General features: G+C 33.8%; 1 protein-coding gene across 1 annotated transcript in view; it reads right to left on the bottom strand.

Annotated features, from left to right (window-relative positions):
- LOC133326727 (klarsicht protein-like) overlaps positions 1–13,475 on the bottom strand; it is a 252,165-nt gene that overhangs the window by 94,230 nt on the left and 144,460 nt on the right. Inside the window, exon 3 of the mRNA XM_061535341.1 lies at positions 4,988–5,440. Within this exon, the coding sequence (XP_061391325.1) occupies positions 4,988–5,440 (453 nt within the window). The remainder of the gene's footprint in view (positions 1–4,987; positions 5,441–13,475) is intronic.

Here is a 13,475-nt window from a genome sequence, read left to right as displayed (position 1 = left end):
GGAGCCGATGTTTTCAAGACGAAGTCGGATAATTTTACTGGAGTCTGGTCTGGGAAGGAAAAAAAAATAACTCGAATTCCTCCATATCATAGTGGAGAGTATAATAAGGACTGCTTTTTATGGGAGCTACATGGGAACAAATTAAATAGATAATTTAAACTATTCCAATAAAAAGGTATGCTATTATAAGGTTTCTAACACGAAATGCGTCAATATTCATAATTTTTAGTGAAGAATTTCCTGTCCATTATTTGGAGAATATTAACATTCCTTTCAAATCTAAATTACGTTCGAAGATGGAGACTATCGGATAACTTTTCGGACACCTCCACCACAAAATATTCAACATTTTTAAGAAAAAATACATATCCAATATCATGTGTAAGGAGTATCGATTCCATTCGAAATTTTTATGCCCTCCGGCATAAGGTAGAGTTTATATTAAACTTGTTGTTCCGTTTGCAACACATAGAATATAATTCTATGTCGATTTACGCATGTCTGCCTGTCAGTTGAAATTACGATAGAGATCGGAATATTTAGGATAAAGTTATGAAATTTTGCACAGATATTTAAAATGGGATATATTCCAATATTCGGTATTGGATATGGTATTTTGTATTCTCATTGGGTGTCAAATCTAACTGCACAAAATGTTGAAGTGTATACAATTTTCGGCCCGGCCGAACTTAACATCGTTTTCACTTGTTTTTACCAAACATTGGTCATATTCAAAAACGAAACCTATCGGGACACTCCTTCCCTACAAAGTTTCAACATTTTGAAACCAAAATTTTCCATATCATAATATTTTTACAAATATGGACTGGATAGATAAATTTATTCTGGTACATCGTTAAATTTAAAACTGAGTTCCCGTTGTGATGAAAATGCTGAGTACGAGGGCTGCTCCGGAGGTCTTCGGAATTACACATAGTTTTTATTATTCTCTTTACATATGGTATATGTTTTTATCAAAGAGGATTCGGATTTAATTTGTATCAAATCGGTCGTTCAATTAGCTTCAAATTAAATTTACAAGTTTATAAAATATGGACCCTTTTTGTGGGAGGTATCACAAGTGAAGTGAAAGGGTCCCATCTTCGGACTTGATATAGGCTTGGTAAAATTATAGGTTGTACAAAGTTTGATTCAAAACGAATAGTCCGTTCACATGATATTAAATTATATATATTTTTTTGAAAATTTTTGACCATTTTGTGTGGTAGGTTCCTGAAGGAGTGTACCGAGATGCCCCATTTTCGAACTTGAACTAAGTTTGGAAGAAATATTACGATGTACAAAGTTTGGATGAAATCGATTACTCCCTTTGAGAGTTATCGTGCATCCTATGATTTCCTGAACCAGTACATTTCCGCTTTCAAATAACTAATTTTATTTTCCATATTTTTTTTAAAGTATCATATTGAAAATGGAAAAAGGGAAATCATTTCACTTTATATTAACACTCCGACAGAAACGACAGCTGAAAAGATAAATTACAAACTTGAACTTGAAAATCGAACACACACACGCACATTATGGACATTGAAAAGAAAAAAAAAAAACATTTGAGGAAAACTGAAAACATACGAGTTGCAACAATGTATACACGACGCTCTGACACACACTCCAACTCATAGGCAAATATTTTCTGTTACAGCCATAAAAGGTGACAATGGACATGTAGTCATTTTGTTGTTTAGATGGACAGATCAAACAGTGTAAAGTTTTGTAATGACTGACTATGGTGACAGAGTCTGGACAGTTGACTGCTGCTCCGACAAAGATACTGAGAGGTTGTCAGATGTCCCACCAAAGGCCGGATGGTGTTTGTATATTTACATACAATGTCAATGTTGCAGTATACCGTGGAACAAAATGTGGGGAACTTATTCTTATGGGTACTAGGGGACCCAATTTACTTCGTTTCTAAAAATGGGAATACATTTGTTTGCATTTTTTGTCAACATATTTGTTATACAAATCTATTGAATTTTATATGTTAATATTTTTATTGTTAATATCTGCTTCTTCCGAATATGTTTTTTAAATGCCACCAAAATTGATTGATAATTCCACTAGTTCCTCCGTTTAAAATATCCATGTAAATAAGCGCCCATCAAAGGCCGGGCAATCATTCTCAAACATGTTGCAGGACATTGATATCTTGTAAATATAGCCATAACATTTGCATAAACATTTGTTTATTTTCTAAACATTTGTAGTGAATTATCCTCCCCACACTTCTTCCTGTTTAGATTGACTAATCGCACAAGCAATTGCATCAATGGCAACATCAATTCAATTTTCCTCCAATCAAAATTTTGTATTGAAACAACAAATAAACACAATTAGTTGTGGTAGTTGCCCATTTTAGCAAACGGTGTCCATGTTATTGTTTCTTGTAATTTATGAACCCAAAACATTAACCCCATAACAGTGGCAAAAGGGAAAAATATCTTTGAACTATAAAGTTTATTATTTTGCACAGAGTTATTTTGGCGTTTCTTCAATAAACAGCAGCAACAACAAGACATTGTACACTTATGTTGAGAGTTGCAAACAACAACAGCAGTATCAGAAGGAAAATGTTATTTTCTTCTATTTTATGTCTATGCAAAATATAACAGCTGATAGTTAAGAGGTAGCTGACTGAATGATCAGCCAGTCTGCCATTTTTTATACAGACCACCATTCATTCACAGCAGGGCCAAGCAGCCAGCCAAAAAGAAATTGATTGTAATCGGTTAATGTATCTAAAATGTTTTTACATATGTTTGCCAAATGTTTGCACTTTTACTCAATTGAAGGCATATACGTCATCTATTGACCATTTTCCTTCTACTTTAGTTGGGAATATTTTTTTGAGTGACCACTGGTGTACCTCTTTCAAGGATGCATTTCCTACATTATTTGTTAAAAAATGTGTAATGCTAGGAAATATTGACCGTGAACCGATGATCGGGTAATGATTAGAAAGTTAAAAGAACCACAAAAATCGTTTTAATAAATTGGAACTAGAAAATTATTAATGAAAATACGAACATTTATGATCAACAAATTATTTTACTATTTTTTTCAAAAGATTCTCCCACCGGATTTTTATGCGTTGAAGCCAAATGACGAAGCACGACTTACACTTCGACACCTCCAAAACATGGATTTTGAAAATATATAGTGCCAATTTATTGTTTTTTCACAACACATGTTCGCTAAATCAATTTTACTGATCACGTTTATGCTATAAAAGGTTAATCATTCCAAAGAAAATTCCCGATTGCGACATCTGTAACTTGTCCAACTATTGTTTTGATCCAGTTTTCATTTCATCCGTTGAATCGAAGTGTCGTGTATTCATATTTCACATGATAATATAAAACCATAGGGGGACAGTCCTGGATAATTCCGCGAATTACTTGACACCAATCTATGTTTTATATACATCATTTAAGTCAGGGCTTTACGGCGGATGACCAATTAGTTTAACTATTAGTTTAATTTCTAATTAATATTTCAAGTTACTATGAAATAACACAACACATGTTCGTACGTCAAACTGTACTGAGCATGTCTATGCTATAAAATGTTAAACATTCCAAAGAAAATGCCAGATGGCTACAGCTGGATATCCAGTACTTTTTAATGAAGTTTTCCAGATGGCGCCATTGGGGAACAGTCCTGGACAATACAGCGAATTGCTTTACACTAATTTCTGTTATATTCATCCATACGATCACTCGATTCAAGTCAGGGCTTTATGGCGGATGACCAATAAATTTTACGATTTGGTCGGTAAAAAATGATCGCGTGAAAATGTTTTTGAACTGTGGACATCACAACACATGTTCGTGCGTCAAACTGTACTGAGTACGTCTATACTATAAAATGTTAAACATTGCAAAGAAAATTATAAATGGCGTCAACTGGATCTTGTGCAGTTCTTTTTTGATGCAGTTTCAATTAACCTCATAAATTGAATCGAAGTGTCGTGCATTCATGGGTCACATGGGAAAATAAAGCCATAGGGGGAAATACCTTAAGAATATATCGAATTTCTTTACACCAAATTCTGTTACATTCATGCATACAATCATTCATTGATCATTGGCATGACTGTGTATCAGGTGCAATTTAGAGTTGCCAGCCTGGCTGGATTGTCCAGCATTTTTGGTCACTGGAATAGCTATATTGTCCAGTATTTTTGGTCACTGGAATGGCTTGAACAATGGTTTTCATTGTTCCTATCATTTTAACCATCGCTGAATGCAATTTTTTTATACCTTCCAATATAATGTGGAGTCATTCCAATTGTAAAATCTCGATATATTCCATGATACCAAAAATTCTTCATCAGATTAAAATGTTATGCCGATTTACACATCCCTGATAAAGCTCGCAATATTTAAGATAGAGTTTAAAATTTGGCACAAAAATTGCCTACGATGTTTGGTATTAAAAATAAAATATAAATTTATGCCTCCTAAATTTTGGTATTTAAAGAAGTGTGAGCTCTTCCTACTAACTAATTACCAAACGTTCCCATTGATTTTACGTGAATTTTGAATGCCCACTTAATGGCGAATTTTTTATGTCCAGCTTTTTGTGAAATGGAATCCGGTATCCCTTGTGTAATATCATTACCATAACCTCATATGTCACCAGTTACGAGCTTCTGGCAATGGACGGGTTCGTAGGGAAATTAGTCAAATATAAATTTGGTCAAAATACAATTTTGAAAAATGTCAATGGTCCAATAAAATAGCAAAAAACATCTATAGACAGTTCAAATATTCTATAAACATATTTTTTTTAAGATCTCAAACCGTCCATATCATTTTGAGAATTTTATAAATTTGAGATTTTCGAAATACATATATTATTGAAATTTGGGTACCTCATATTTAAATTTTTATTCAGAAAATCCTATCCAATACAAATCAGCGGACCTTAATATTAATTTTAAAATAATAATTTCTGAACTTACCACCGATGAACTTTTCTTTCTCAGCAAACCGTCCAGCCACAATTGGACCTCAAATGCTTTTAAATATAAGAGATGATAGCGATTTTGTAAGCGTTCCAAACTTAGTTCCGATTTACGGGAATGGGATGTGCTCGTTGTGGCTGAGGTAATATTTGATGAATTGCTGTTGTTGGCTAAATTTGTACCAGTTGGTGTTGAGAGTAATTTGTTGGACTCAGTGGAACAGCAGACAATACCCGATGAAGTGGTGGCCGTATCGTCAGTAGAAGATAGTGACGAATTTGTTTGTTCCGCAATTAAACTGACATCGGAATCTTGGTGCAGTTGTTGTTGCTGCTGCTGTTGTTGCAATTGTAATTGCTGTTTCTGTTGTTGTTGCTGTTCCTTTTCGGAGGCTGCTCTAATACAGGCACTTACTATTCGAGCATGTGATACTATTTCATGGTATAACACCTGGAAAGAAGCAACAATAAAAATTACATTAGTTATGGTGAAGTTTTGTTTTGGAGAGGAGGGGGAGGGGGAGGGTGATGGGGAGAGTTATAAAGTCGCTGAAGTGAAAATTAATGCATTAATTTTATAGTAGTGTGAATTGTGTTGCAGTTGATGATGATAATGATGTTAGTATTATTTGAATCAAAATGTGATTTTTGTCTTGAAAATAACAAAAAATTGCATTAGGAAAGCAAAAATATTACAAAAAATACACAAACTACACAAATAGAAAGTGGAACGAACTTTTTATAAAGAAATTTTCATTTGTCCAATACTCCGGTGGTAATGAAGTGGAAATTCACCAAACGGAACATCATACAAAATTTCATTTCATTGTTGTTATTTGAGATGATCATTTTCATTTGCATGTTTTCCTGCACACAGAATACATCTGGACTAACCGAAAACCAAAACAACAACAACAAAACTCATTTAGAGTGTGGGCTTTATTGTTAGCAGTGAAAAATTACTGTAATCCATAATGAACCGTTCCTTAGTACACGTACTCCATTCATGTATTCTCTGACTATGTCTAAATAATCGAACGAATGGGGAAGGCGGAACTCTAAACTAAAAAATAAAACACAACGCAATGCAACAAGCGACCCCGAGACGACACCGCCATCATCACCATTGCTCCGTGGCTGCCACACATAATTGGATGGGAGAGACACATTAACGCCTCTAAACAATTACATTTAATTTTAGAGTTTTATAACGAATTACCAGTAATAATAATAGTAACAACAACAACAAAAATGAATGGACGGAGATCTACGCATAAACCATTTTTATGATTATTTTCCAGACACAACCCACATATTTATATAATAGTAACAATAGGAACAAAAAACCATCATGAAGAGTTAATGGGAAAAAAAAAACAACAACATAAACATAACTTCACATAATAGATTATCCTAAACCAGCACCATCATCAACATGATCAGTGTTCTGTTTCTAGCTTCAGCAATTGTTTAGCATCCTCTTCTATCATCGCCATCAGAATCATTCTACTGAATGAATCCCCCACTTAAACTCCAACACTGCTATTCAATAGTTCTAAAAGTTGCAAGGGCCACGCATTTTATTTGAAGTCTAGTCAAAAGTGTGGAGATGGCAGGCTGGCAATTATTTTGAAAATTGCCTACAAAGTTGGCAAAATGAAGTTTTCCTCTTTATTTCTGCAGATAAATATCTTTCAAAAAGGGTCAAAGTTATAACGAAATTTTAGTTATAAATTTAATTGGATTAAATTGGAATAAATCTTATTAGATAGACAACGGTATTAGAATATTAAAAATAATGTTGGCAAGAAAAACGTGACGTGGAGATAACAAAAAAGGAAGAAAAGATGAAAAAACATTGACGATATTCCAGATTAAAAAAGGGAAGGGTAGGAATAATAAGAAACAAACACAACAAATGTATAAAGTTGAATGCAAGGAAGAAAGAAATACAAAATTCAATATTAATCTGGGGACTACAGACCTTCTATAGGACTTCCACAGACAGAAGACCTTTCACAGGTTATTCTAAAAATATGTGTTTTCGAATTCAAAGAAAATTTTATTTTTTTTAGATAAATGATCCGATCAGTATTTGTTTCTGTCAAATGGCCGCCAGGAACACACTTTCCTTACGAATTCCATAATTGAGGTCAGTAGTCGATGTTGGGCTGGACCGAGACCCTATATTTCACGTGTTCACAAAGGAAGAAGTTGCAAGATCTCGGTGGCTATTTTGAGCACCTAATGATCCAGCAGGAACATAAACCACACGAAACAGTCACCCTTTGAGGATAGTGAGGCTTCTTAATAAAATCTGTTGGATTTTCCGAGCATTATATGTGATAATTTTGTCAAGGAAGTGGAAATGGACGGACCTCTTCAGTCAATATGAATTTTCGATAGACCAATCAGCAAAGACAGATGTATTCTTAAATATTTCTATAGAGGGAAGACCTTATACACGTATTCACCCCTAGAACAGCTCTATTATAGATAACTTTCAGATAGACAAAAGATTTTTCTGAAGGCTTTTAAGCGCTGTGGACCTTACACAGCTCTTCTACAGAAGATCTTTATAGGTATTCTATAGAAAAGACCTTCGGCAGGTTTTTATAGGCCGAAGTCTTTAATAGGACTTCTATAGGTTTTCTAGGGACAGGGGATTTTTAAAGGTTTTCTTTTACATGTAGAAGACTCGAAGTACTTGATCTCTATATGACCGACTTTTTGGAGACCTACAAAAAAACATTGAGGTACTTGTTCTCTTTATGACAGACTTTTTGGAGACATACTGAAAACAATTTCCACTTTTTGTGGAAGTTTTCCCGTTCATATATGATAGGTAAAATGTCTTCTTTTCATCCGTGCTCAAGAATTAATAATTTCATATAATTGAGAGGTCTATCCGACTTTGAGGTTATTTTCGACCACTTATGTATAGAATATTTTTTTTAGGAATTATTTTTTGGATCCTGTTATTTTTTTAAATTTGGCATATTGAGTTCAGAAAGCTAAGTGGTCTGATGCTCTGGGAACCTAGGTCGAAGCATGGGTTGGACAGGCAAAAATTTAAAATAACAATAATAAAATAAAAAAGTGAGAGTCGGTGTTGCCGACAGGTAACCTCCTGCATACATGGTATGCAGGAGGTACCACAAGAAGTGTACCAATGGGCCACATTTTCCGACTTTATACAGGTTTGGTAAAGATAAAAGGTTTTAAAAAGTTTGGCTCCAAACTGACATTCGCCTGATATTGGATTTATAAATACTGAAATTGTGATCATTTGTGGGGAGGTACCGGAAGGAGTGAACCAATGGGTTCCCTCTTCGGACTTGATGTAGGTAGTGCGAAGTTTGGTCCCATTGGACATTCTATTCGCTTGATATTGGATTTAAAAATATTGGAATTTGGGGAGGTACCAGAAAGAATGGGTCCCATCTCCGGACTTGATATAGGCTTGGTAAAGATAAAATGTTCTAAAACGTTTCGTTCAAATCGAGCATTCCATTCGTCTTGTAATGGATTAAAAAATATTGAAAACGTCGACCATTTATGGGGGAAGGAGAAGACCAATGGCTACCATCTTCTGACCTGATCTAAACTTGGCAAATATAATAGGTTTGGTTTAAATCGGATAGTCCGTTCACATGATATTTTTAGCATAATTTAGACCATTTTGTGGGAGGAATGGACCCACATTCTCAATATTCGAATTTGAACTAAGTTTGGAAGAAATATTGTAATGTGCAAAGTTTCCATGAAATCTGTTACTCCCTTCTAGAGTTATCGTGCACACCAGCCGCCTATACAGACGGACCGAGGGACATTTCTAAATCGACTTCAAATTGTCTGGAACGGATTTTGTGCAAATATTGGACTTAAACCAATATTTCGATTAGGCACATTTTTGCCATATGAGTATATACCTTCAATAGCCGTAAGACTGAGGCTGTTTATACAATACTTATGATTTCCTCCGAAATTTTTAAACTCTAGTTTTATTTATTAATTGGTGTTTATTTTACAACTCCATTTCATAATAAAAACCCAAAATGTCTATACGCCTCCTATAGCTGATTTTAAATAATTTTGGCAATTCCAATTGTTACATAAGCTTTCCTCTTATATATTTGTAATCTATCAACTTCTCACACTTGTTGCAAAATATTCGCTTAGGATTGTTTTCCTCTTCTTCTTTACAATAGGTATATCATTAATTTTTATTGATGACAACCCTAAGGTCAGGAAAACAAACAAATGGCAATATCCACCCATTTATGTTGTCAGTTTGTTTGGCAACTCAATCAGCAGACAACCAGCCAAGACATTATCAACGGCTCCATCTGTCGGTAGAAAGATGGAGAACGTGTCTTCGAAGTACCTCTACACTTATTTCCAAATCAAATTAATTATCACATGAACTTTTTGGGGGGAAATACAGATATATACAGGCAGAAAGACCCAGAGAGGAATGGTATAAAAAATTGAAAAAAGATTAAAGATCAAACTTTAGCCATCAGTCAACATTGGAGAAAAAAGTTCAGCAAAAACCTATTGCCAAATATCAGACATCAAATACCAACCAACCAAACACCACCTCCAATGAAAGAGGGAGTGTTGGGATGAGTTATTAATGTAACCTTAACAACCAGAAATTGTCAAAAATCAACAGCCATAACAACAACAACAACAAAGTGGATGTCTTACACAATGGCAAAAACGGTTATGAAGTAAACGTCATCATTCATATCGTTTTTACTAAAAGCACATGTCAATAGTAGATATGTCAGTTGTTGGTGTTGTTGTTGCTGGTGTTATTGTTTGTTTGTTGCTGTCGATATCGCCAAGTCTGGCAATAGATATCCCCATGGTATGTTGCTGTTTTGTTGCTTTTATAAAAATCTTGATAAGTTAGACAGACAACTGCAACAATGCGTTGCACTGCACTGCAGCAAAAAGGGAAATAGACAAAAAGTTAAACACCAATTTCATAGAGGGGGAGTTTTTGAAAAAATAGGAGTCAACGTCACAGGGATTTATTTAGACAAAGCATGAAAACATTTTGTTTTGTTTTTTTTCAGATTTTCTTTTTGCTTTTGTAAATAATGATGTTTGCAATATTTTTTGTTTGTTTCGTTTTCTTATCTTCGCATATTTCACGCCGCCTCCGATTCGTAAAACAATTGAATTTTTTTTTAACTTTATAGCGTGTAGCTTTTTTATTTTATATATACTTATTTTTTTGTTTCTTAATGCGAAACAAAGAGATTTATGCGGAGGGGAAAAACATTTGTTAACTTTACATTTTACAATGGAATCTTCAAGATATACACGAAAAGAAAAAATACACAGGAAGAAAAGAAGGACTTTAATTAACTAGAGGCAATTTTGATTTCATCACCTTTTTAATAATGTTTCGGGATAAAAAGAATTTAAAAAGTATATATTTTTTCAAGGATAGAAATTGGCGAAGTATCTAAATATTTTTAATAACAAATCTTAAGGAATCAAAAAGACGCGCGAGTTTCTAAAAAATCCCAAAGATCAACAAAGAGCAGATTTTTTATAAATATTTTTTGGAGCTTTACTGTGGATTTTTTAAATATGTTTTCAGGAATTTTTAAACTATATTTTAAAGGAATTAAATTATGGATTATTTCTTTTTTTTCAAAAGATCAAAAAGTCGTGGATTTGAAAAAGTGAACGAGAAGTAAGTTAAAAATATATTTTATTAAGCAAAAAACGAGCCTCAAAGCCAACTTTAGGACTTTTCGATTTTTGCCTCTAACGAAAATGACCATTTTTAGACTTTTCGATTTGCCTTTAATTAAAAAGTCTGCTTTTTTTCGATCTTTCAATTTTGTCAGACCTGTTCAAATTTGATTTTCGACTCTTATCGACTACGGCAAAATCGCCTAAAAATTTATTTTTTATATAAATTGTTGTCAACATATAAAATAATGTTCTGGAAGTGCTATTTTTGAGCAATTCGGATTTTGTAAAAATAAACGAAATATTCATGAAGAAAATCGATAATCTTAAAAAATTAACTCAAAAGTCGAAAGCCGAAAATCTAAAATATATCCTTATTGTCATATCACTGGTGAAATGGAGATAGAACCTTTTCAATCCTTAAAATGGGCTTATATTGGCAATTTTGTATAAGGAATATTTGTATCGAACTAAAAACCGTAATGTCAAATTACAGCCAATACGTTTGGAAAATATAATGATGTTTTCTATTCACCAACAATCCGAAATGCTAAATTACAGACAGTTTGGTTGGAAAATGAGCCGAGGACCATTAACAATTCAAAAAAAATAGTCGGGGCCTTTTTACGGAAGCTTTGTTATATTTCACATATTTTTTATCCTCACATATTTTTTTATCCTTCGGTTTGGCAAATCACAGTCCGTTCTTTTGTTAAAGCTTAAAAGTGTCTAGAATGGGTCTGTATAGTTATATGAAGTCTATACCAAAACGTGAACCAATGATGAACATGTTCTGCAAATTTTTGGTCATCCTCCATTAACCCGTTACATGGGGCTATAACTAAACGTGAACCGATATATCCCCTTATCTTGTATTGAGAGCACTATTGTCATATCAATAAGCTGGTGAAGTATCACTTATTTTCTTCTTTCTTTCAGTGTATTCCCAACTCCTTGTGTAATGATGATGTTGTTAACAATGGTTAAAATCACAAAACGCGTTTATCTTTTTATTACCAAGTATTTGATATTTTCACGTCGTTGTTGTTTGTGGCGTCTACTCTTCAATCGTTAAGACTATTTATTTTGTGACTTGGTTTGACCATTTAATTCGATATACTAACGTTCACGCTGTTGATTCGTTCGGATGGCGGTGGTTGCCGGACTGGGCCATTAAGATGGGTGTTAAACTTTTGAACTCTTGCATCATAGCCAACAACAAAAAGACAAAAACATTTTCCGGCGATAAGTACATTAAAGACTTCTTTACACTTGTCGTTACAACCTGCAAACGAGAGGAACGGTTTGGACATCAAATAATTTGGCAATTTTTCCCACATGTGTGAGGTAATATTTTTATAGGAAGAAAAAATAGCCTTTCTATAATCTAAAACAAACAATAAAGACGTTGTTATTTTTTTTCAAAATTTAATTTAAATCTTAATTAGCCCAATCTATTGATTACATCCATCTAAAAAAAATCAGCCCCAGAAACAATGTCGAGGTCAATTAATCAAAGTTCGCTAATTTTCTGTTTTTGTTTTCTCTATTCAAATGAACCGTTACGATCGATGTCTTCTTCGAATCTCTTCATTGTTGAGCTAGATAAATGCTCAAATTGAAAGCATCAATTAAATTTTGTTTTTGTTTCCACTTCTCCTCGATATGAAGAACAAGAAGAATAAACCGATTTTTATTGTGATTTCAAATTAGAATGAAAAGAATCAAAGGCTAATAGAAATTGAACAAAAAACTCAATTATTTTTGCGCGCAAATGTTTATAGCCGCCGATAGCCTACAAGCCAAAATAGTGTAGACTAAAAAAACAGAGAATAAAAAAAACAGCATACACACAAAAATACATTTGAATTCGTCATTTTGTAACGATATTTTCAGGATGAGTCAACGAACCACTCACAAACATTTTTTCTGTTGTTGTTTTTCCTCATCTATGTGAGGAAATAAATTAGAACGAGAGACGACAGATTTGTGAGTGAGTGTAACCGAATGTTGCCAAGAACACATCAGAAGAACGAGAACGAACATCATTTGAAATGAATAGAACAAGTGCGTGTCGGTCCGTATGAGAAACACATGTGTCAGCCTAAAACAGTGGTGGCAATGTAGCGTTTATTTCGATTTTATTTAAAAATGTCAGTATTGTTGCGGGTTATTTGGGATACAATTTGTATTTTGTTTATGTAAAATAGTCATAATGAATCCCATTTATTTAATAATTATAAAAGCCAGCAATACCGCTTGAGGGCACAAATTTAAGTATGGGTAAGGGAAAAATAAAGCTGTTAAAATAATGTTAAAAAAGATGACCCCAAGACATCAGTTATTGACGTACCACCATGTATTGTGTTGCTTATCCGAAACAGCAATCGACGAGCGGGTCTTCGTAGAAACACTTGGAAGCAAATTGTCGCCTGGATCGGCAAAACTGGACATGAGTCAAATGTTTGTTACGCCCAATCAATTTCTGAGTGATACAACACAATATGTTTTGTCTTCCGAAAATTTGAGTTCTTCCGAGTAATTTGAAAGAACAAGCAAGAGAAAACGAGCTCTCAAAAATTTAATTAGTCCATAACTCATCAACTTGACCTATTGTAAATTTGTTCTTCTAGGTTGAACCCGAATTTTTTCAGTAAACATAAAAATATTTCCTGTATACAGATTGAATGAAACTATCCTAAATAGAGTACGCAAAAATTGACGTCGCTACATCCTCGCATGCGGGAGATACAGTTCCTTCTTACAAG

The sequence above is a fragment of the Musca vetustissima genome, unplaced genomic scaffold (genome assembly GCF_032173495.1).
Source record: "Musca vetustissima isolate MV318-11 ecotype Yass unplaced genomic scaffold, APGP_CSIRO_Mvet_v1 utg10678, whole genome shotgun sequence".
In the NCBI taxonomy this organism is placed as follows: Eukaryota; Metazoa; Arthropoda; class Insecta; order Diptera; family Muscidae; genus Musca; species Musca vetustissima.
The sequence above is the reverse complement of the archived record's forward strand: the minus strand, read 5'-3'. Positions and strand labels throughout refer to the sequence as shown.